This window comes from Myotis davidii, unplaced genomic scaffold (assembly GCF_000327345.1).
Source record: "Myotis davidii unplaced genomic scaffold, ASM32734v1 scaffold69, whole genome shotgun sequence".
Lineage (NCBI taxonomy): Eukaryota > Metazoa > Chordata > Mammalia > Chiroptera > Vespertilionidae > Myotis > Myotis davidii.
In genome coordinates this window covers 3,545,017-3,570,618 of record NW_006300363.1, presented here as the reverse complement: position 1 = coordinate 3,570,618, position 25,602 = coordinate 3,545,017, and the positions used below count along the sequence as shown (strand labels likewise).

The 25,602-nt window shown below is 40.9% G+C and overlaps 1 protein-coding gene across 1 annotated transcript in view; it reads left to right on the top strand.

The window, feature by feature from the left end:
• Window positions 1-25,602, top strand: part of TANC2 (tetratricopeptide repeat, ankyrin repeat and coiled-coil containing 2) — a 228,796-nt gene that overhangs the window by 196,164 nt on the left and 7,030 nt on the right. The window contains exons 15-22 of the mRNA XM_006776730.2: window positions 2,046-2,282; window positions 7,259-7,444; window positions 10,773-10,866; window positions 16,662-16,795; window positions 17,701-17,824; window positions 21,788-21,963; window positions 22,426-22,558; window positions 23,959-24,050. Coding sequence (XP_006776793.1) covers window positions 2,046-2,282; window positions 7,259-7,444; window positions 10,773-10,866; window positions 16,662-16,795; window positions 17,701-17,824; window positions 21,788-21,963; window positions 22,426-22,558; window positions 23,959-24,050 — 1,176 coding nt within the window. The remainder of the gene's footprint in view (window positions 1-2,045; window positions 2,283-7,258; window positions 7,445-10,772; window positions 10,867-16,661; window positions 16,796-17,700; window positions 17,825-21,787; window positions 21,964-22,425; window positions 22,559-23,958; window positions 24,051-25,602) is intronic.

The following is a 25,602-nucleotide window of genomic DNA, read 5'->3' as shown; positions in this document are numbered from 1 at the left end:
AAAAATTTAAAACACAACTTATTCTAACTTCCTTTTGGAGAAGCCCTCGTGAAAGGGGCAAACATTAGTACATGCCATGGGGACTGGGCCAGCCATACAAGAGAAAATGTTACACTGATCGCAGTCAACCTATGTTGTTGTTTTCCTGCAGGTGAACAGACATGATCATTGCACTGTGTATCAGGGTGAGGAATGCTAGCTACTGTAACAAACCTACACAATCTCAATGACTAAACAAAGGTTTTTCTCATTTACAGGCTTCTTCCACTTAGTAGTAAAATCTCCAAGGACCTCAGAATCCTCCATTCAAGAAGAACAATAGAAAGTGTGGGGAGGCCCTAGTGGGTATAGTTCAATGGTTGAGCATCAACCCATGCACCAAGAGATCATTGGTTCAATTCCCAGTCAGGGCACATGCCTGAGTTTCGGGCTTGATCCCCAACATGGGGCATGCAGGTGCAGCCAATTAATGTTGATGTTTCTCTGTCATCAGTGTTGCTATTTCTCCCTCCTCCATCCCCTCTCTCTAAAATCAATTTAAAAAAAAATTTTTTTTAAGAAAAAGAAAGTGTGGAGAAATGCACAGGAAGTTTGGGTCCAAGCCTGGACATGATATATTACTTCTGCCCATATTTTATTAGCCAGAAATCAGACACATGCCCCACATGACTGTAAAGGAGATTGGGAAATACCATTTTTCCCAAATGCCCAGGAAGGAAATGAGATGGAGATCAATGATCACATTGCATTTTCTGTGTCACAGTGTGTATTTTACTAACTTGAATTTAAGAGTCAAGAAGGCAGGTCTGTCCATGGCATTGGCATCTTTAAGAAATCTCTACACTCCAAATATAAAGGTAAATGCATACGAGTTACGTAGATTAAAAGAATTAACTGTGAAACATAGAATTAGGAGGACATTTAAGTGGCTATTTAAATGAACTTTGACTTGCCTTAGACTATCTCCTATTAGCCTTTTAGTGATAACTAGAGGCCTGGTGCACAAATTCATGCACCAGTGGGGTCCCTCTGCCTGGCCTGTGTGATCGGGCCAAAACTGGGTCTCCGACATCCCCCAAGGGGTCCCGGATTTCGAGAAGGCGCAGGCCAGGCCGAGGGACCCCACCAGTGCACGATCGGGGCCGGGGAGGGACGCGGGAGATTGGCCAGCCACAGAGGACCGCGGGAGGGCTCCAGGACATGTCTGGCCTGTCTCACTCAGTTCTGATCGGCAGAACCCCAGCAGCAAGCTAACCTACCAGTTGGAGTGTCTGCCTCCTGGTGGTCAGTGCACGTCATAGTGAGCGGTTGAGCGCCTTAGCATATCATTAGCATATTATGCTTTGATTGGTTGAACAGATGACTGGACACTTAGCATATTAGGCTTTTATTATATAGGATATGTTTTTTTAAATATTTTATTTATTTCAGAGAGGAAGAGAAAGGGAGAGAGAGAGATGGAAACATCAGTGATGAGAGAGAATCACTGATTGGCTGCCTCCTGCATGCCCCACACTGGGGATTGAGCCCACAACCTCCATATATGGCCTGACCGGGAATCAAACTTAGAGCTCCTGGCTTCTAGGTTGATGCTCAACCACTGAGTCTCACCAGCCAGGCCGATAATGTTTTAAATGGTTACATTTTATTCTGTGAATTAAAGAGCAAACTATTGGCCTTCTGTAATAGTTGACCCTGATTTATAGGATCAGGTCCTGCTGCTTTTAGGGAGTAAGTCAATCTCAGGTGGCCTTTGTTTTAGTAGGGGCTTTTCTGACCAATAGTTCATGGTAGAGACTACGTTCAACACTACAGTACAGGTGGCATTTTCTCTAGTTACTAAGTGGTTTATGTAAAGAGACATTTCACATCCCTTTCCCAGGGCAAGGTATTGAAAAAAAAGGAACACATAACAATTATTTTAAAAAGCAGTTAATTAAATGCTACTAGACACTATTATAGGGTCCCAGGTGACTTAATAAAAGATGACTAAAAGGATGTGACTAATATTTGTTTGAGTGTTATTTTTATTTACTTATTTCTAGGTCAGCCGACTGCTGATTTTGGGAGGTGCCAACATTAATTACCGGACAGAGGTTTTAAATAATGCCCCAATTCTGTGTGTCCAGTCTCATCTTGGTTACACAGAAATGGTGGCCCTGCTGTTGGAGTTTGGAGCCAATGTGGATGTCTCTTCTGAAAGTGGCCTGACTCCTCTGGGCTACGCCGCAGCGGCGGGCTACCTGAGCATCGTTGTACTGCTGTGCAAGAAACGGGCCAAGGTAATGGCTGCCTGGCTCTGCTTCTCCTTTCTTCCCTTTATCTCTCTTCCTGCTGTAGTCATCCTTATCTCCTGTGTGACCTCATGAATCCAGGTGGAGCACATCAAACCCTGTTAGGGAGCAGATCAAAGGGAATACGGGCTCCCCAGACATCCCAGTGTTTGCCTGCCAGCTCCACACTGCATCTGGACACAGTCCTAAACCCTTTGAGGGGCACTTAGAAAACCTCATTAGCAGCAGCCACAAAAAGTCTCCACCTAGAAATTCTCTACTGAGCTCAGAGTAAGGAGAGAGAAGGTGGAGGAGCAGGGAGACTGCAGTGGGAAATCTGAACTGAATGGTGCCTGCAGCCTCAGCCTTTCATGTGTAGAGAAGATAAGTTAGCCATGGAGATAAGAACAGAGACCAGACTCCCTCTTCCTGTCCTTGAAGATCCCCACCAAGGAGGTATGGGAAGAAGGTGGTTCTCTCTGATTATCCTCAAATTGACCAGAGGCACTCAGAGTGTTTCTGTTAGTATATTTTAATTCTCTAAAAACCTTTCTTAAAAATGTGTTTGCTTTATAGTAACCCAAGAGCCACTAATGTAAAATAACTCAATTTCAAAATATTGGTGAAAAGAAAAGTGCTGGCCTCAAAATGGAGGCCTCGGAGGAAATTGTAGCCTTGTGGTATTTTGTTTCAGTCCTGAAAACAAACTGAGGATTTTGGTGGTTTTGCAATGAAATATAAGTAATATGAAATATAAGTATGACCTCATTCTGAGGTGTCCAGTGTTTTTACCAGTGAAGAGAATGGGACTCCTGAGACTCCCTTGGGAACTGGGACCTGGGACCCTCAGTGGAAACCCGAGCCTTTGATGTTTACGGTGACACAATGATGGGTCACCTCTAAAGTCCTGTTCAATAGAATGAACACCTCAAGAAATAGAATGATAATTGGGCCTTATTACTGTTGCTGTGAGTTCATATTTTAATCACAACTGGGTCTTTCCTGCTGCTCAGCTGTCATTTTACTCATCTCTCATTTTCCCCACAGTAGATGTATAAATCTTTTGTGTTCTTTTTAGTACCCTCTCAAACTTATTTTACCCTCCTACATTACTAAGATTGAGTTCCTCTCAATGTATATCTCAAAACTATGAATCCTTACCTATACTCCCCTTTACTTCTGCCTTAGAAAGGAACTGTTTCCTCCCTTTCCAAAGCAGTGGCCTCCACCTATATTTTTTATCTCAATGATTTGCTTATTCTCTCTCATTTTATTTCATTCATTTTCTAATTTATACTGCCTTTTCCCCCAGTTTCTACAACCTTATGAATGTCTCCTCTAACTCAAATTAGAAATTTTCCTTTCTTCTAACCAGGAGCTCCCATCTCTTACCTTCCATATCTACCACACCTGTTCTACGAGTCATCTGTACTTGCTACCTCTGTTCACTTAGTACTCCTTAACTACTTGTTGTGTGGCTTCCATGAGAGAAGGAGGAGGCAAGTCATTAAAAATTGTATACTTTGGAATCAAACACAACTTGGTCAAAGCCTGCATTCGCACTTACTATCTGTAATGGCTTAGAGAAGTCATTGAACCCCTCTTAATCTTACTTGTTTCATCCAGAAAATAGAATTAAAAACAAGAAAGCCTTTTTAAAAAGAGATAAACTCTCTTTATCTGATTTAGTGCCTGATAAATAATAGTCTTTAAAAAAAAGAACACACTTGGACACAGACAATAATGTGGGTGAAGGTCTGGATCGGGTGGGGTGGGGGCAGGGTGGAGGGGGGAAAGAGAGACATGAGGGACATCTGTAATACTGTCAATAAATAAATAAATAAATAAATAAAATAAAACACAGTCTCCTGGCACTCATGTAGCCACTCTCTCAAAATCCACTAACAACTGCCAGTCACCAAATAAAGTAAACTTTTCTCATTTCTCACCCCTTAGACAGTATTGAGTATACTTCTCAGAACTTGTAATATGGTCCTAGTACCCCTCCTGCCTGTCTGGTTGCTCTTCTCTCTTCCTTCTCTTAATATAACTGTTCACTAAGATTTTGTCCTCTCCTCATACTCCCTCCCATGGCTTCTGCATTAAGAAGATAATGAAGAATATTAGCCATTTAAGTTCTTGAATTTTAGTTTGCCTGATATTTTCTCATGATTAGAATATATATTTTTGTCAATTATACCACCAAAGTGATACCATTAACTTATGTTGCTTTGTTAAGGTGGTGCCTTCCAGGTTTATCAGGTGTGAAGTTACTGTCTACCCTTTTTAATTAAGAATTATAGACACAGAACTTAGATGAAGATCCTAGAGACAGAACTTAGAAGACAGAACCTACACTGAACCTAGAGACAGAAGAATTTCGCTGGAGAGAACATGGCAAAAGATCCTGGACAGAACCTGGTGACAGAACTTGGTTGGAGAACCTAGACAGAACCTGGCTGAAGAACCTCGCTACAGAACCTTGCGACCAAAGTGCCAGGCGGGTAATTAATCTCTTTAACTACGAACAATCATGCTTAAGCTACATAACCTTTACTCCCTGGAATGGAGATAAGAAACGCCCTAACCTTTGGAATAGAAATTGACAGGATTAGAATCAACTGGTATAAATACAGATGTAACAAGACACAGAAAACAGAACCTTGAGACAGAACCTGGCTACAGAACCTGGATAGAACATGGCAAGAGAACCTGACTAGAACCTGGTGATTGAACCTGGCTGGAGAACCTAGCGAGAGAAGATGGCTACAGAACCTGGCTGGAGAACCTGGAGAAAGTGGCTGGAGAACCTAGCAAGAGAACATGGACACAGAACTTGGCTGGAGATTGTGGCTAAAGATCCTGGCAAGGCTGCTGATCAACTGGAAAAAAAAAAAAGAATTACATTTTAGGGAGATGCTTTGAGACCTGTTTCTCATGCTTTTGTCCACTAATTTTAGGATCCATCAGTGTTTGCCCAATGGTGATTTTCTATTTCTCCCATTCCTTCAATATTTTTAATTGGAATTCTATCGTAAAGAAGAGCTATAACTTCTCCCCCATGTATTTATTCAGTTATTTCTAGCACAGTGGATTTCTAGATACTGATTTTATACTATGAACTGTAACCGTTACTATTATGATTTATTTTGTTGCTCAAATTGGCCCATATTTGGTCATTGGAAGCTCTTTCAATATGGGTACTGTGTCCTTTCAAATCCCTAACCCATTATTTCATAAGACCCTTCTCAACTTTGCAGTTTAAACTTCCCCTTTATGTACCCTTTCCTTAAAAAAAAAAAAAAAAAAAAAAAAAAACCCAAAAACTAGAATTAATCATTTCCTATTAGTGAATTAGTATAGACTTAAGTTCATTTGGGCGCTGTAACAAAATACCATAGAGTGAGTGAGTGGCTCATGAACAACATTTATTTCTCACAGTTCTGGAGGCTAAGCCCCAAGATCGTGGTACCAACAGACTCGATGTCCGGTGAGAGCTTCCTGGTTCACAGACAGATCTTCTTGCTGTGTCCTCACATGGTGGAGGGGGACAAGCAAGCTCTCTGGGATCCCTTTATAAGGACACTAATTCCATTCATGAGAGCTCTGCCCTCAGCACCTAATCCAGGAGTCCTCAAACTACGGCCCACGGGCCACATGCAAATACAAATATTGTATTTGTTCCCGTTTTGTTTTTTTACTTCAAAATAAGATATGTGCAGTGTGCATAGGAATTTGTTCATAGTTTTTTTTAAAACTATAGTCCGGCCCTCCAATGGTCTGAGGGACAGTGAACTGGCCCCCTGTTTAAAAAGTTTGGGGACCCCTGACCTAAGCACTCCCCAAAGGCTCTATTTTCTAATGCCATCCGGGTTAGAATTCCAACATATCACTTGCGGGGGGGATACAAACATTCAGACCATAACACCTTTCCGACTAAATTCATTTCCGGTTCTAGCCGGGAATGCTCTGAAATTTTATTGCACATTTACTCTTCTTATGGCATTTATTATAAACTTTTTTGGACAGACGTTTGTCATATTGGTCACATCTCCCCTACCTTGTTTGAAAATCCTTGAGCACGGAATTTATATTTTACTATCTTGTTCACCTTTTCATTCACCTTGCACATCGTAGGCATTCAGTAAACATTTGTTAAATAAATGGCTGAGTGGACCTAAAGCTGGGGAAAATCAGATAGAGAACTTGTTTCAAATGTTCTAACTACCACTGGAAGATAACCTGTCAGAAAAGTCTGTGGCTAGGGACCTTCTGGTAGATTGATCTTAATCAGGCCCTTCCTTCAAGCCTAAACCAACACTGCGTTGTAAAAACTGCTTCTGGCACTGAGTCTAGCTAGCATTAAGGTCCAAGTAACTCCAGCCATTTTGGTCAAATCTTTGAGATTCTGCCCTCACACTGGAAGAAAGATGCAGCCTTTGCCAAAGCTTGGTGGTCAAATGTGTGATTCATGATACAAAAGATATTTTACTTCTTTGGAAGACAGAGAGAGAGAGAGAGAGAGAGAGAGAGAAAGAGAGAGAGAGAGAGAGAGAGAGAGAGAGAGAGAGAGAGAGAGAGAGGGCTTCAAAATGGGTTTTTTTTTTCCCTTTCATGGTTTCAAATACATTTTTTTGTACCAAGAGAGCTACGAGTCTTTCAAATCTTGGTCGGAAAAGAACTATTTAAGGACAAAGGAGAATATACCTCAGAAAAACAAAGCTGGAACTGGAGGGATTTTTTGGTTTCTTTTGATGTGAAAACAAAAGCCTGACCCTGTAACCTCAGGGGGGCTTCTACCAAGTTATGGCTCTGTAGTGATTTAGGCTGAGTAGGAGACTATCCTCTAAATTTTCTCAGATTGGTTCAGGTCGTGGGAAAGACTGGCTCTTAGTAGTCCAGGCTGTGCCGTGGGATGATATGACTAGAGTGGGGGTACAGCCCCATTCTTCGTTCACACAGATTTCTCTGTCCCCTTCCCTTAGGTGGATCACTTGGATAAGAATGGACAGTGTGCTTTGGTCCATGCTGCACTCCGAGGTCATCTGGAGGTCGTCAAGTTTCTGATTCAGTGTGATTGGACAGTGGCCAGCCAGCAGCAAGGGGTGTTTAAGAAGAGCCAAGCCATCCAGCAGGCCCTCATTGCTGCAGCCAGTATGGGTTACACTGAGGTAAGAAAGCAGGCAATTAAAGCTTGTTATTTTTTTTTTCAATCTATGTATTGAAAGACCAGGAGACCAGGAGAACAGGGTTGCATTATTGCAAAGTTGCCACTCTAATTAATGTGAATTCGCTTTTTGATCACTGCTCTGAGGAATAGGAAGCATAGACTCCATGAAGCAGTTGAATTCTAACCAAGGTACCTAGAATTATGGGCACAGAATGTGGGAATTGGAAAGGACCTTGGAATTTATCTAATCCTGTTCCTCCCCATCCTTTCACCCCTATTTAACAGATACTGACACTAGGCTCAGAAGGATTATTTATTGAGCTGTGTCCCCATGGATAGGCAGTGTGACATGGGAATAGCACAACATTTAGAATCTCAGAAGGACTAGGTTTGAGTCCCAACTTTTCCACTCATTAGCTCTGGACCTTGGGCAATTTACCCAATCTCTTAGAATCTTAGTTTACCATCAGTAGAGTGAGTCTAATAAACTATTTTTACAAGACTTGCATGAAAGGTACTTTGTAAACTGTTAAATACTATGCAAATGGTATTTTTGCTAACTTATTTATTTATGATAGTAATAATATAGTGGCAAAATATATGGAATTGGTAGTATACTAGGAAATGTTAACAATCGGCTATGGGAAGGAGAGTGAGTGGAACAGGAGAGAGGGAGGAGGAGAGTGAGAGAGAGAAAGAGAGACAGAGATGAGAGCATACATACAGTCATATGCCACCTAATGACATTTTGGTCAACAATAGACCATATATATGAGTGTGATGTAACCAAGGAGTATATAAATGGCATCTGGAAGAAGACACTCAAGAGGTTTGTCCCTAATTTCAAAGGATTTGCCAAGGATGTGAAGGTTGCAAAAATCAACAGGGCTGTGGCTGAGATGGCAAACACTTTAACCTGGATGTGGGTGATGATGAAATTGAGGAGCTCCTAGGGGTGGTTCCTAAGGAACTGACTAATGCAGAGTTGTTGGAACTAGAACAGGAACACATAACTGAAGAAGAGGCAAAAGAAAAGGAATTGCAGAAGAAGGAGAAGAAGAATCCCTAAGAAATTCACAGTGGGGTTTAGTAGAAGCTTTTGAAGACCTCAATAAGCTCCTTTAACAGTTTGAAAATATGGACCCCCAACACCAAAAAATATTCATTAATAATGCAGTATCTGCTTATAGGCAAATTTATGATGGAAAATAAAAATTTTTTTAAAAAGACCACCATGGACATATTTCTGAAAAGAATGACAAGTCCTCAAGAAGAGCATCAGGCAGGTCTTTCAGGGGGTGTTCCAGAAAAAAGACATGTTTTCATAGGAGATGACAGCTCTATGTATGTTATTGCCCCTGAAGACGTTCCCATAGGACAAGTTGTGGAGGTGGAAGACAGTGATAGTGATGATTCTGACCCTGTGTAGGCCTAGGCTAAGGTGTGTGTTTGTGTCTTAGTTTTTAACAAAGAAAGTTTTAAAAATAGAAAATTTTAAATTTTAAAAATAGGAAAAATCTTATAGAATAAGGACATAAAGAAAATATTTTTGTGCAGCTATACAATGTCTTTGTGTTTTAACCTGTTAATACAAGAGTTGAAAGTGTGTTTTTTAATTACAAAGTTAAAAAGTTATTGAAAAAAAATTTTTTTAATTTGGTGTAGCCTAAGTGTATAGTGTTTAATAAAGTCTACAGTAGTGAGGCTCTAGGCCTTCACATTCACTCACAACTCACTCACTGACCCACCCAGAGCAACTTCCAGTCCTGAAAGCGCCATCATGGTAAGTGCCCTATACAGATGCACCATTTTTTTTATCTTTTATTTTGTATTTTTACTGTACCTTTTCTGTGATTAGATATACAAATACTTAATATTGCGGTACAGTTGCCTGCGGTATTCAGTACAATAATGTGCTGTGCAGGTGTGTAGCCTAGGAGCAGTAGGCTGTACCATATAGCCTAGGTGTGTAGTAGGCTATAGCATCTAGGTTTTTGTTAAGTGTACTCTAGGATGTTCAGGCAAAGACAAGATCACCTAATAACACATTTCTGAGAATATATCCCCGTCATTAACTAATGCATGACTATACTTAAATTTATTATAAATTTTACTGATACAAAGAACATGTAGTACACAGTTTACAAGTGATAATGAGCACAATACTCTTAATTGAATGCTAATGTTGATGTTTGCTAAATTTGTATCATAACCAGCCTAGCAAGTTGGCTATCATGCAACTCCACTGTGATTTTATAAAATGAATTTGTACCCCAATTTACCCAATAATCTTATTGTCATTAAATCTGATATGTGACCTATTGTTAAAGTACTTCTTGCCCTCATGCAAATTATATTCATTAAACTGGAAGTTCTTTTAGCTGCAGCACTAAATCAAATCCTGATTTGTAATGTTTGCCAGTTTCAGGGTGTAGATACTCCCTCCATGGCCGATTTCAAGCTACCAATGTGACATCACTGAACACAAAGTTGTGGAGAGGTACACAGTAGCACACCATTCTGTAATATTTTCATCATACAGACACAGTAGATATAAATCACCTCAAGAGCATAGATAATTGTAAAACAGTGGAATAATAAGGAAATTACAAGATTTTATTTTTTAACTTTTGTTTTAAATATAATTTAATTGTGATTTAACTTTGAATAAACATCTTTGTTTAACACCGGACTTGCAAAAATCCCGAAAATTTAAAGTTTAGCTTTCATTGGCTAGTACCACTGCATGAGTTGCTTCAGTGATGCAGCTACCCTATCAACTGACCTAACATGTCCCCAAGGGAATATTAAGTAAAACTGGAATTTTATTATCTTTGTGAGGCTTTTTAAAACTCTCTCTACAGTCAAATTTCTGGAAATTAGCAGCCATTCCCCCATGTCCCTAAAACAGTCCTTATACTTAAAGGAGATAGTCGCTGTGCTCTGAAGATATACAAGCCCTAAGGTTGTCCATATTTATTTTATTTTTTGTTTAATGATTGGTTTTTTTTCTGTTTATTTATTGGTATTTTTATTTGGAGGATGAAGGGTTGCTTCTTTAAGTTAAATATGAGAAATATGTAATTTTTAAAAATCACATGCTATGTAAGTGAATTGTCTTCAGAGAAGCATGTAAACTGTGCCTGATAGGAACAAATACTCATCATGGCAGCTTCGGGTTCCTTTGCTAGGCCAGGCACTTCAGTTCCTTCTGTGTGCAAGAGGTTTCATAACACTTGTGTCATCCAAGAAGCTTTCAAACCTCACAAGCTAGTGTCAGTAGCATAGTTTTCCACCTGAAGTTGAGCTGACACAACTTCTTGTTTCAGATTGTCTCCTACCTACTTGATCTTCCAGAAAAAGATGAAGAGGAAGTGGAGCGAGCACAGATCAACAGCTTTGACAGTCTCTGGGGAGAGACAGGTACTTGTCATGGACAACACTCTCTTCTCTCATGTATGTGTTGTATGTGTGCGGAGGTGTTCTCTGCATCACCCACCCTGATTTTTCCTCTGGCACACCTTAGGCATCTCTCTGGTGGCTTTTGTATTGGAGACCAATTCAGCCAAAGTAAAAAGTCAAGTAATTTCTCTCTTTCAATTCCCCTTCCCTTTGGATTCCCCATACCATTAGCACCAGAGTCTTCTTTCAAACAAAACTTTCCCCTGCTCTTGTTTCCAAATATTTTTAAAAGACTGAAAGTTTCCTTACAATGTGCCAAACCAGAGCAGAAAATAGTTGTGGCCTTTCTCTTTTTTGATGTTATCCTTATAACAGTTAGGAATAAATAATTCTCCTGTCAAAATAACTCTCTTCACCTGTAGTTGTAAACCAGGAGATTACATTTTTATCTACGACTCTGGCTTCACCAAGTGTTATGGCAGAGTGGTACCTGACACAGTATGCGTCAAGTTGGTCTCTGGGGGCAACATGAAGGTGTCACCCTGTAAAGTGCAGCCACATGCCATCTCTCTGCCTGTAGCAAAGAGATTTCTGTATTGCTTAGTATTTACTACATAAACAGAAGCCTCTTCCTTGTGATCTTTGTAGGAAATTATTGTCTTTCCCCCAAGTCTAAACTGCAACATCTGGAGAAACATTAGTAACCTCCTATGTGTTTTTATGGAACCAGGGCAATGAAAATTATAGTCACCACAGATATGTGTCATTTTTGCCAGGAGGAGTCCAATATTGAGATGGCCAAGTTAGGGAGAATATTTACCAAACAAGAAGGCTATGTGTTTTGCTTAGAGTCAGAGTGTTATTAAAAATAAGAAAAGAGACTTGAATTCATTTAAAATTTACAATCACCTACTGAATTGCAATGTTTCCATCCATGGCAAAAATCTTACATAGGTTTCATGGCTTCTCTAACATTATGTAGAATGGTCCAGAGCCCAGGAATTTACTCCTCAAACAATCCCTCCCTCTGTAAGAGCCAAAGGGAGCAGATGCCAGGCAGCTGCAGCTTAAGAGCCTGTGACAGATTAAAGGAAAATGTGCAGCTGGAAACAGCTGTTGTCTCTGGGACCCGACCCTGAGGGAAGCCAGAGGACAGACTCGGGGAAGAGACTGGCCAGGCCACCAGCAGTCCTGGAGTACGCATGTTGTGAGCTAGAGCTGCAGAGGGACATACTGGTTTACTGCTCCTGTCAGCAAAGCCTTCCCCAGCACAGCGCTGCCATCCCTCCCAGCACACTCCCGTGGTCAGACCACGCACATATAACCACAGGGAGACAAAAAAGTAGTGGTCTAATGGTGATAATGGATAGAAATTACAAGACCTACACATTCTAGTAGTATATTTAAAATAATTACTAAAATGTTCAAGAAGGATGTGAACTAAATAGAAGACCTTTTTATCTATATGAATTGCTTATTAGAATAAAACTTTTGGTCTCGGGACTTCTAAAACATTTCATACTTTAAGTATGCAGTAAAGTTTGTTACATTGTCTTACACATGTATCATATCTCAAGGTTGTGAAAACTCAGAGCTTCGCGTCAGTTTGAGTATAATCAGAATTGTGTTTAACGTGATATTTATATGAAACAGTTTCAGCATTAGAAACATAAAATGCTGTTTAAATTTGGCATAGAATGAAATACATTTGTAGTATAATTTATAAACCTATAAAAAGTTATTTGACCTTAGAAAAATTTGGGGGAAATGATATCTTTGCTATGTGAAAATGTTCTGACAACCCACCAAAAATTATGAGTTGCTTTTCTTTCTATAGTGATGGAACTAAGTAAACATGTTTCTTCCTAACTTATAGCACATAATCATCTAAAATTTATAATGATCAATTGAATTGTGATGTTTCCTCCAATGACAAAATCTTATATATGTTTCCCTTATATAGGGAACGAAGGTCTATGATCTACGGCCAGCTGGTTGACTGCAACCCTGTTCTAAACAGCATAATTTATCCCTGAGGAAAATATGATTGTCATGATGTCTTCAACAATCTGTACCACTTACTAAATTGAATCTAAGACACCAGTAACTATAAGAAATTATATAATCAATACATTTTGTGCCAGTACAAAAAACAACAACCTCTGCCAGTTAAACTGGCACAATTCTTTATTACCACATCAATTGTAAGAGGCATTCCAATTCAGAGGTGTTAAAATGTGAAAGAAAAAAGCGCATCTTAGAACCAATGAACTATATCTTAGCATGTAGTGAAATATTGAGGTGCAATTTTTACATGTCGGATTTTCTAAAAGCAGGTCACCAGAATATCCTTGTTGCCTTTGTCCCCATTTTGCAGCCTCTTATCCTTCCAGGTAGCATCTTCCTACATCCAGCTTTCACCCTCTGGCTGACCCCTCCCATCCCACAGGGTTTTCACAGACTTTTTATGGAACAACACAGAAGAAAAGCAATTTGGTGACAAGATTATTCACCACTCCCTCTTCTCCTTTGTCGTATGGGCAAAAACTATGACCAGCATTAAAAGCTTCTAGCACAGCCGTGGGCAAACTACCGCCCGCGGACCGGATCCGCCCGTTTGAAATGAATAAAACTAAAAAAAAAAAAAAAAAAAAAGACCGTACCCTTTTATGTAATGATGTTTACTTTGAATTTATATTAGTTCACACAAACACTCCATCCATGCTTTTGTTCCGGCCCTCCGGTCCAGTTTAAGAACCCATTGTGGCCCTCGAGTCAAAAAGTTTGCCCACCCCTGTTCTAGCAACTCAAGAGCCTGAGTCATCCCATGGCCCAAAGGAAGCCAGTTCCCAGAGTAAACAAGATACCCTCATTCATGCCCTCATCATCTCTTGCCTAGATTATTGCAAATACTTCCTAACTGCTCTTCTTGTCTGTAGCCGCACCCTTTTGTGATTCATCTCCCAGACTTCAGCCAAAGCAATCTTTCTGAGCCACAGTCTGTTCATGTCACTTTCCTGCTTACCCCCCTTCAGTGACCACCTGTCACATTAATTAAGTTATTTAATGTAGCATTAAAAGACCAGTCATGATCTCTAGCCTCATCTATTGCCAGTCTCTCCAGTTACTCCATATACAATAAACATGCTATTTCCTACCTCATTGCCTTATACATTCTCTGCCTGTGCCTAACATGCTCCTTGCCTTCGAATGCCTGTAAGTCTCCTATTTCTCTTTCAGCTTCTAGCTCAGATTATCATCTCTTCCTAGAGACCTTCTCAAACACTTCTTCCCCTATGACACCTCCATACAACCAACCTCCATGGACTTATTTCTGTTGTACATGTCACACTGTATAGTAATTTATTTGTTTTTCTGTGATTCTTATTGAACCATGAGTTCCTTAAGAGCAGAGACAGTGTCTAACAAGTAGCTCAATAAATGTTTAATGTTTTGTAGCAGTGATCAGTGTATGTCTCACAACCACACCCTCCCGTTGGTCAGGTGACCTGTCTGCTGCACTCTTTCTAGGTTGGAAAAAAAAACAAAGAACCATTTGCTTTGCTGTGTTCTATTTAGTGTCAGCATCCCATCCAAGCAGACTGGCTTTTCCCCAACTCTGAGCTGTATCCTGTCTGCCTCTTCATACTCCTTAGATTTTTCCATTTGGAAAAGGACCATTTATGTCAGATAATCTCATCAGATGCTGACAAGCTAGCGAGCAAATTTTGTGACCGGTCTCTCGGAAAGAGATTTGGCTCCAAACTGTTGTGGTTGCGCTGAGAATCAGTTTGTTGTTTTTATAGAACTGGCTTTACCTTAATCTTTTTTCTTTTTTTCCCCCCAAAAAAGTTTTAACAGTTTTTGATAAGACTGCTATAGAATCCAGCCAAAGCAACTCCTTACTTTTGGATTTTGAAAAGCACAGATTCCATTTTACATAGTTGTGTTGCTCTGAGATGAAATTGGCCAGCTGCGTTAATGACCATATTCAGCTATCAGCTTTGAGATATGAATTCCTGCCAAATTACATCATAACCTAAGAAGATACAACAAAGAAAAAGGCCAAATGAAACATTCCCTCTCATATAAATGTGCAATCCAGTGGGCTGAAATGAGCCAACCAGAGCAATATAACTCCAGGTTAGAATGGACAGTATAAGTTTAGCGTTCAAGATGGGCCCTGGGTATGCATGGCAGCTGTATTCTGTGAACTGGCATCATTGCTGAAAGGCTGATTCTGAAATACTGTGCATATTTTCTCCAGGGAATTGTAAATTCTTTCGTGAAAAATAATGTATTTGCCCCCCCCCTTTTCCATACATAGGATATTAAAAGGGAAGTTTGCTGCAACCCTGTCACCTACCTAGTAGCTGCTTTAAATGGGATCAGAACATGGGAGTTAGAAATTTTCCAAATTACTTGTTTTGTTACAATTCCTCACAAGTATTTAACTCATTCAAGTTCTTTTCACCCCCACCCCCACCCCGGCTTTACTGAGATATAATTGATATATGACATTGTGTAAGTTTCAGGTATACAGTGTTAAAATGTCCATTCAAGTTCTTAGACTGCTCTGGTGTTCTGACCCAAGAACTGAAGTGTTGCAGTTTCTGAAGTATTAGAAATATAAACTTGAGAAAGAGAGAAGATTGCTTTGATTTTGATTTGAAGAATAAGAGACAAAACTGCTTTATCAAGTTAATAGTCAGACCCATCAATACCTGCACACATTCATTGGGGGTTTAGAAATGACCCTCACCCCAGGTAGGACCACGCCACTTCCTATCTGTGAGGAACAGGACAGAAGTAATGTTAGGACTTCTCAAATAAAATTGAAAATGCATATAGGACAAGGCATAGATGCATCTAGTTTGAGTGAATATATCTTCTAAAATTGCCCCTTAAGCCCTTCTTATCACTGAGGAAGGAAAAGATTACTTGAAGGTTTATCTTGGTGGAAATTACAGGTCATCTTGGTTTTGCACATGAGTCAGTTGTGGATAAATTTGGCCAAGCCCAAAGACAAAATGCTATAATTTGCACTTGAAAAAGATTATAAGTGACCATTTGACTTGAATTTCCATTGCTTCCCTCATTAGTTACCAACTGTATCAAAGATCATAAACAAAGGACAGCAGCAAGGAAAGACAGTTTAAGTTTCTTCCTGCGGTGTCTCTTATACTCACTATAGCTAATATCTATCTGTGACTCCATCTTTATATTCACAACAAAAGAGTTTTTGTCACACCTCTTACCTTGACTATTGCCTTGAACACTTCTGATCCTCATATAAAAATGGTTGCAGATATACTAGAAATGTCTGTCTCAACTAATGAAGGAATGGAATGAAAACTCCCAAGACGCGTGGACTGCAATTTCTAACTTTGGTTCTTGGGTTTAAGGGTCCAAGAACTGAGGTGGCCAGAGATTGTTCCTAGCTAATTCTAAAAACAAGACCTTACTCTGCAAAAGCCCTTCTCCCTGCATTCCAGCCACACATATACCAGTAGAAGGTGTATAGCTAGGAAGAGGTACCAAAAAAGAGGGTAGGAAAAAGTAAAATGAAGTAAGTTTGATCAAAGGTGATTTTTCAGTAAATGTGTTCTTATAATTGTTGCTGTATGTTGTAAATAAGCCCATTTAAATGTAGTTGTATTCACTTAAATTTTCATGACAAAAGTAGCTAAAAATCATTATTCTTGGAGGTAAAGTAGCATTTATATTAATCAGACACAGATATACTGCCATGTTTAACACACAGGATTAGAGTTGGCAGGAGCCACCTGTTTTCAGTCTGTGTTCTCTGCCCTTAGCCCTGACAGCTGCAGCCGGAAGGGGCAAACTGGAGGTATGTCGTCTGCTCTTGGAACAAGGGGCGGCAGTGGCCCAGCCAAACCGTCGAGGGGCAGTGCCCCTATTCAGCACTGTTCGCCAGGGCCACTGGCAGGTAAGCAGGGCAGCTACTTCTAGGACCATGGGCAAGAGTGAACTCTAGGTGGGAAGTTCTGATGCAGAGAAAGAAAAAAGAATCACAAAATTTGAGTTACCCAGCAATCATCGCGTTTGAGGTCTTGGGTGTTTGCCATTACTATTCCAGTTGAGAATATGTCAGAAATTTAACATTCAAAATCATCCTCATTTCTAGATTGTATAGAAAGACTGGCTACTTTTGGCCTAGTCATAGAATTGCCTCTTTCCAGAGAACATTTTACAGTATCCACAAGTTCTTGGGGAGTTCATATCTCAACAGATCCTGCTAATCACTTATTTGCAGGTGTCTGAGATTTGCTAAAAGAAAATGTGATGTATATAAATTCTAGTTATGCGGTCTTTCCAGATGTTTGGCTTCTGGATAGATGCTAATTTGTACACTTAGGATGGAAACGAAAGCATATTGGTAATAATCCTTTTCGAAGTACTTGAGTAGAAAAAAGGCTGTAGAAGCCAAACAGTGCTAAAGAGTTGAGACTCACTATGGTATTCAGTTCAGTCACAAATATTCACTGCAGGCAGCTTTGCAACTTCTAGAGGTTAATAAAATGGCACTGACACAGGAGGGACTTGTGTTGGAGTTTAGTTATGGGATTGCTTAGTCCCCATCTTGGCCATTGTTACCTTAAATTCTTTTTTATTTAGTGGCTGAGTCGAGCATTCAGAGTTGAATTCTTCACATTTAGCTGTCCCTGCAAGAGTCGGAGATCAAATCACATGGTACAGGGACTGTGCGGAATTTGAGGGGGTGCTTGCAGTGGAAAGTTATCTGGGGGTTCACACAGTGTCTGGGATAGCATGCCTGCGTCTGCTCAGCAGCTCTTCCTGGATAATTGGCAGCCTGTTTCTCTGAACTTGCAGATAGTTGATCTTTTGCTCACCCATGGAGCTGATGTCAACATGGCAGACAAGCAAGGCCGGACTCCCTTGATGATGGCTGCTTCCGAAGGCCATCTGGGAACTGTGGACTTTCTACTTGCACAAGGTCAGTCCTGGGCTGCCAGAGCTGGATGGTCAGGGCCCATAATTTACAGTGATGGATTCCAAGACATGTTAAGAACAGATATTATTGCGCCGAAACCGGTTTGGCTCAGTGGATAGAGCGTCGGCCTGCGGACTGAAGGGTCCCAGGTTCGATTCCGGTCAAAGGCAGGTACCTGGGTTGCAGGCACATCCCCAGTGGAAGATGTGCAGGAGGCAGCTGATCGATGTCTCTCTCTCATCGATGTTTCTAACTCTCTATCTCTCTCCCTTCCTCTCTGTAAAAAATCAATAAAATATATTAAAAAAAAAAAGAACAGATATTATTAATCCTTGTGGCTTGAGGGATCTTCAGTATTCTAACCAAATGAACATATTCAAACTCTTCAGTTAAAGAGTTTGAATAATCACCAACTTTGCATTTTAATATATATTCAATGTATGTTCCAGGGATTGTATTTTGACCTTAACTTTATCAATTATTTTGCAGTCCCGCACAGCTAATATTTTTCTTGTACCCAAAGAAGGCACCTGGAGACTGAGACAGTTGCTGACAGTGGTACCTATTTGAGGACTCGGATATTATTACCCTCCTCTTGTAATAAATGCCTTTTGACATTTACCAACAGTCACATATTCCTGGTGAATGGGAAATAAGTTAAAGGAGACACACCACCATCAAAACATTTCAGATTCCTTTTGATTGCTATGACCTCAGTTACCTGTGCAGAACAGTGGGGAGTGCTGGTGGGCCTCTGCAATGGAAATGCTGGGGTCACTTCTGACTCTGCACTACTGTCTAGTGCAGTGGTTCTCAACCTAGGCTGCACATTAGAATCACCTGGGAATCTTTTTAAAATCCTGATTTCTGGGCCTCATCCTCCAGAAATTCTGTTTCTTTGTTACTAATGTTGTGGCCCCACCCCATAACAAAGAACAGAATTTCCAGAGGATGAGGCCCAGAAATCAGGATTTTAAAAAGATTCCCAGGTGATTCTAATGTGCAGCCAAGGTTGAGAACCACTGGTCTAGTGGAACTTGAGCATTTATTTGCATGAAGCAAGAGGTAGTGTGATTGTGACTTGTCTTAATGATTCCATTCTAGTTAGCTTCTCCTGTTAGTAAACTGGACCAAAAACATCTATCCATAAGTACATAGACTTCAAGGAAACCAACCTCCTGAAGAGTCTCGCCCAGGTTAGAGCAGCTAAGGGTAATTGAGTTAGAACAAAGAGGTTTCTTCTAAGATTTTAAACTACAACTCGGTCAAACACTTACTGGATCTTTAGTTGGATCTTCCAAAGAAGATTTGTATCCACAACCTCAGGCTCTAAAGGTGGGATCAGAATCAGAAAACGGCTCTGCCCGCGTGTGGAGAGGTTCTTGCTTCCTCGGTACAAGCTACCAAATAAGTCTGGTTTCATATCTCTGCTCACTTCTGCTCAGAGAGAGTTGGTTGAGGAAGTGGGATGTGCCTGGATTCCCAGGATAAGATGTGGCAGGAGTAACTGTCTCAGGACAACCCAAGTCTCCTGGAAAGGCAGGATCTCTTCAGCCACTGATGACCTTGAGGTAACTGCACGCTCCAGTAGATCTTCAGGCACAGATTCCAGCAAGTTCTTTTCCCTTAACCACTGCAGAGATTCTGACCTTTATACTACTTAACTTTTCACACTTAAATCAGAAACTTTTACTAAACCAACAAATTCTGTGAACAGTTATTTATCCCACATTATTTGTAGAACTCTATGCCAGGAACTGTGAGTAATTTTTAAAATTAATATACTATAATCTGTGCCCCCTCAAAGAGTCCATAATCTGGTTAGAAAGGGATGAAACAAAGATAAATAACTACCTTAAAAAGGAGAGAATCCTGAGTGCTCTGGTAAAGGTATTTGAGCTAGAATAGGACAGACTTTGAAATGTGAGTAGGAAAAATGTTCTGTGTTTAGGGGCGGGGAGTAATGTAATTGGAAGGTGAAGAAGGAGGGACAGTACACAAGTTTGGGGAAACAGGCAAGTTGTCCAGTGAAGTACGTGAGTGCTGTTGAGAAATAAAATGGGAAGCATATGTGCAAAGAAATGGAAAAGGAACAGATTAAAAGAGTTTGGACTTAATTCTAAAGGCAATGGGGAGCCTTTCAAGATTTTAAAAAAGGGAATTTATGCCAGAGTTGTGCTTTGAAAAATAAAAAAGTCACTCAGGCAATAATGTGAATAGATTTGATGAAGGAATTATAGGGATCCATTAGGAAGCCATTGTAGTAGAATGGATGAGAGGTAATGAGGCCCTAATCCAGGTGCAGTAGCTATAGAATAAAACAGAAGGGCCAAATGCAAGGGGGGGGAAGAAAGAGGAGGAAAATTACAAATTGAATTTTGGGTTTATTTCATATGTATCTCCTTTTAACTTCTTAAATTCTAACTTTTCTTATTTTTTGAAAAATCACTTTATCTATAATGTACATCCAGAACCTTCTTATCCTGTTTTTTTTCCACCATTGGAGGCTCTGTCCAGAGAATTTATAGATGTTGTGTCTAAGAAAACTCCTTGGATTCTGTCTCATATTCAAAATCATTCCATGGTAGAGTCAATGTTTTTATTGTTATTTTTTAATCCTCACCCAAGGACATGTTTAGAGGAAGGGAGGGAGAGAAAGAAAAACATCAATATGAGAAATATCGATGTTCATTGGGTTGCCTTCCATATGTGCCCCAACAGGGATCGAACCAGCTACCTTTCAGTGCACAGGACGATGCTCAACCAACTGAGCCATTCCAGCTGGGCAGAGTTGATGTTTTAATTACAGAACGTACCATTGTGAAAAGCTAACCCAGAACATTTATGTGTTAGAGGTGTGGTGCCTTCCAGCCCTTCGTCCTGCTATGGGAAGCCACAAAGTGTGGTTATCTGACTTCTAGGGATACACAGGTGATAGGCCCACTAGCTGCTGAGTAGACCTGAGCTGGCTGTGGCAGGTCCTAAGCTTGGTCTGACATCTGAATCCTGTCCTGCTGAGGGGCAGCCTGGAAAGTGTTCCCTGTGCAGTAAGTTGATCTCTTTAGTTTAGTGAGTCTGACGTGCCTGCTCTGTGAAAAGAATTATCTTAGGTTCCCTGTGAAACTAGCAAGGAAATAATAGGCTCTTTGCCATCCAAAAGCTTACAATTTAAGCTGAGAACCAAGTGTATATTGAATTTTAGGCTAATTACAAAAGGTGTCAATTGAGCTTGATCTTTATAGATGAAAATAGACATTTTGAAGGCAGATGCAGAATATAAAAGGGACTTAGACAGTGGGCATGAAGTTATTGAAGGCTGACTAGTTTAATTAAACTTTGAATTTCCTCTATGTCCTGGGTCTCTTTCCATGAGTCCATTTCCCTCACATTCTGTCAAGTTTATACTATTATAAATGAAAACTTTCACTGAGTTCAGGAAACATTCATTGAGAATTTAAAAGATTAACTACAGAATAAGGTGACATGTTAAACAGATTCAAGAGGAAGTAACAGTGAACCACAAGAAGCTTGAAGACGGGGATTGGAGATGGTTCCTAGGAAATGGGCAGAAGTGAGGCGACTTGTGGGCGGGGGGAAGATATTCTGCACATGGAAGCAACATAACCAAAAGTGAGGGTTCAGGAACATTTATGGGAGTGTCTAGAGGCAGTGAGTACATCCATTTCGCCGAAGTAGCGGATTCTCACAGGGAAGTGAGGAAACTGAAGGACAGAGGGTATGCTTGGGAGAGATTGTGGAGGACCTGGAATGCCCAGTAAGACAGCTGAACTTTCTTCTCTTCTGACAGCTTGAAGGATCAATTTTTTAACAGTTTTTATTGAAAGGTAACTCACATACCAGAAACAAAAGCTGTGCTTTGGCAGAATGTACGTCTTAAGTTCCATCTTTCCTTTCTGCTATTAATTTTCGTGTTTCCTCAGTCCTGCATTATACTTGCTCTCTTAGGTGCCTCCATTGCTCTGATGGACAAAGAAGGGTTGACAGCCCTCAGCTGGGCTTGTTTGAAGGGTCATCTCTCTGTAGTACGTTCTCTGGTGGATAATGGAGCTGCCACAGACCATGCTGACAAGAATGGCCGCACCCCATTGGACCTGGCAGCTTTCTATGGTGATGCTGAGGTGGTGAGTGTCTTTAAACAAACTTCACAGGGGTAGGGATAGGGGAATGTTTCCTGTAAAGTAAGTTGATCTCTAATTTAGTGAGTATGACGTGCCTACTCTGTGAAAAGAATCATCTTAGGTTCCCTTCGAAACTAGCAAGGAAATAATAGGCTCTTTGCCATCCAAAAGCTTATAATTTTAAGCTAGAACCAAGTGTATATTGAATTCTCCCTCCATAATGCTATCTGGGGTTGAGAGTTGCGTGTGGTGATTCCTGATATAAAGTTCTTGGATCTATACTTTAGAGGACAGAAAAATTCAAAACACCACTGAAGACCAAGAATATAGGTATGGCCTAAAATACCATGGCTACTCAGTCTGGTTCAGACCAGCAGTTGAATAAAGGGCAGGCAGCAGCCAAAACCCTTGGTGGAGCTGAACCATTGCACTTGTGTTAACTGCTCTGCTTGATCCATGTGCTAGGTCCAGTTCCTGGTGGATCACGGGGCCATGATCGAGCATGTGGACTACAGCGGAATGCGCCCGTTGGATAGGGCAGTGGGGTGCCGGAACACTTCTGTCGTCGTCACTCTTCTGAAGAAAGGAGCCAAGATAGGTAGGAGAAAGGAAGAAAGTGCTGGCCATCTGTGCCCAGGGGCCAGACTGGTCCAAAGGTCTGGCTGCCTTGGGTGTTTGGTGTGAGTGTATATAGTTCCCCCTCTGCCCTGGCCCAGATATTGTCCAAGTGAACAGGAAGCCTCTCGGCCCAGAGAAAGCCATCTGAGCCATGGTCTACACTACCCTGAGTAAAATCACAGGGCTCTCCGCCATGCCCCTTCTAGCCTTACCCAGGAGGCTGCTCTGAACTTTCAGCACATCTTAGTGCTAGTGCCTCTGTACCAGCCCCGCCCCGTGAGCATCCTGGATCCCTGCACGGCCATGAGCCTTTGCTTCCCTTGCTCTGTATGTGCTTCAGACTCTCCAGTCCCTGCTGCTGCTGCCCCATCCGCTCCCCACCCACAGACCTGTAGACAAGGGTTGGCTTATATGCTGGCTTTTTTGCTGCCTGCCTCTCACTGCTGCTTTTTCCTTCTTTTTTTTTTTTCACCTTCATCCATTTTTTTTTCCTCTCCTACAACTTTTTGTTTTCTCCTTTCTTTGAAGGTTGTCAGACGTTACCGAGTCGCCCACGAGGTATATCTCACCGCTGTCAGCATCAGGCGTGGTCTGATGGCTTGGTCAGCTTTGCCTTCTCCTCTTTGATTTAGCCTGCATGAGTTCCCCACACCTCTAATCTTTTAATTTACTTCACCTTAAAAGAAGATTTTTTAAATGACTGTTGTAGAGAATAACTTGAACTTTTCATAACTAACCCTGAAAAGCTTAGTTGGTAAATAATTCAGGCATCTGTAAACTAATCAGTTGAACCTTTTCTTTCTCTTTGCGGATAAAATAATCCTCAGTAATGTTGGCTTGTCTCGTGTCTGTCTGACATTGGGACTGTGCTCCTGATACACAGTAAATCCCAGGAGTCCTACTCGATACTTAAAAATTAAGGGAGCTTTAGAGTCTTGAATGGTTTCCCTCTACAAAGTGCATATTTAAATATTAATAAACTAAATAGTTGGGGCCTTTGAGTCCCAGATTCTAACATAAATTTCTCTTTTTGGATGTTTAAAATCTTATAGTGACATTTAATATAAACCCTTTCTCCCAAATTTTTTTAAAATAACTCCATACTAAGCCATTGCCTGCCCAAATACAGTATGCAGACTTTGCTGCCCTCCTGTGGTGCAAACTGAGTTCAGATATTCTTATTTTAAGGTGAATACCGTCCAGTGCAGCTTCTAGGCAGTGGGAGTCATTAAGATACTCCCAGGTCCAAAAGATGAGGAAATTCTTGTGGAGCAAGTTGTTCTCTCAGCAGAAATTCCCCCAGGATGTTTTTTTCACCTAGCTTCCCACCACCCTTACATTGTATGAGTTTTTACCCATCATGCATCCTGTACACTACAGGTCCAGCCACATGGGCGATGGCCACCTCCAAACCGGACATCATGATCATCCTGTTGAGCAAGCTGATGGAAGAGGGGGACATGTTCTATAAGGTGAGGGGAGAAGGAACAGTTTCCTCAAACAGCCACTGGCTGTTTTCTACACAAGGAACCTGCCGAAGTCTTGGCAGTTCTCACCTTCGGTCCTAGAGACAAAGGGAGAAAATGTCACCCCTCAGTGCCCGGCTCATAAGTTGAAAATCCAGGCTGTTCACCTTCTCAATAAGAGAGCAAGAATAGCCTACACATGCCTGTAGCTAATCAACCTAAAGACCTAGTTTAACCACTATTGGGCAGGTACATAGATTCTACGTGGAATCTGCTAAGTGGGACCTGAAAATTCATGGGACGAGTCAAAGTAAAACAATGCAGTGCAGATCTTTTCAGTCCATGGAAAAGAGTACTGATCTTGTCTTTCATAATTAATATATTCATAGATTTAAAAGTCTATAATAATACCTTATCAATATCTCGAGTAAGATAAGACAACCAAGACAGAGAGCAATGAGAAGATTTGCTTGAGGTCACTCATTGAATGACAATAACAATAAAAAGAATGGAGTCTTCTTATACTCACAGCTCAAGCTGAGGGCTCCATGCCCTCCTAACACAAACTCTCATGGCCTATAGGAAGTCCCGTAAGAATTACTGTGTTGTGTTAAGATTAGCTGAATTGTCTTCTCCTGAAGGTAAAAAAACACAAATCCAGCCCAGCTTTGGGCATTGGGCCTCACTGAGACGTCTCTAGGCCCTGGAGGTGACTGTGAAGCACTTTATTTTCCCCCCACCTCCGGTGTAAGGAGTGCACAGAGATCCTGGGGACAGAGTTGTATTTCCTGAGGAACTTTGAGTGAAACTCATGATAATCTAGGACTCTTAGCCTTCTAGGAAACTTGAGTCCTGACCCAACCATGATTTCACATAACTTCAAGGAAGGGCCTCTTTTGCTGTCATATTTATGGACCTGAGAATGGCATTGCCCTCAAGAATCTAAGCCCTGGTTATAACATAACTTCTGATATTCTAAGACAAGGAGTCCTACCTCCTACTGAGAATGGGCAGAGCTACTACTAGTCCCACCCAGAACCCTACCTTGGAAGACTCCAAACCTCTCCTTAATGAGAGGTGCTACAGAAAAAATAAGAGATCGGGATCCCTGGTAAAGTTGCAGCTAATCAGAAAGATTGAGTGGATAAAGATTAGCTAGAGGAAGGGTGGTGCCTCCTGCATCATTCTGGGCTCAGCATGTAGATTTGCAAATACAAATTGTAAGAAAAGTTCAAGGCTCCTGTGACCAGGTCCCTAAGTTGATCATAGATTTGCTTTATCTTGGAAAAATCCCTCCTACATAGTCAGATAGAATCACAAACTCTAAACTTCACTTTTCTACTATCACCTTACCCATGTCTTTTCCAAAAACGGGGGAAACTGATTGATATTATTTTATGCCATGAGAGTAGGGAACCAGCAACTAGATTGTTTTAGCTCCTGCATCCTTTGTGAGGAAGAGAACTGGCAAGGTGGAACATCAAACAAGGAAAGAGTTTTCCAGATAAGCAAAATTCAGGAAGTAGTCATTTTGGTGTGCTGGAGACTAGGAAATATG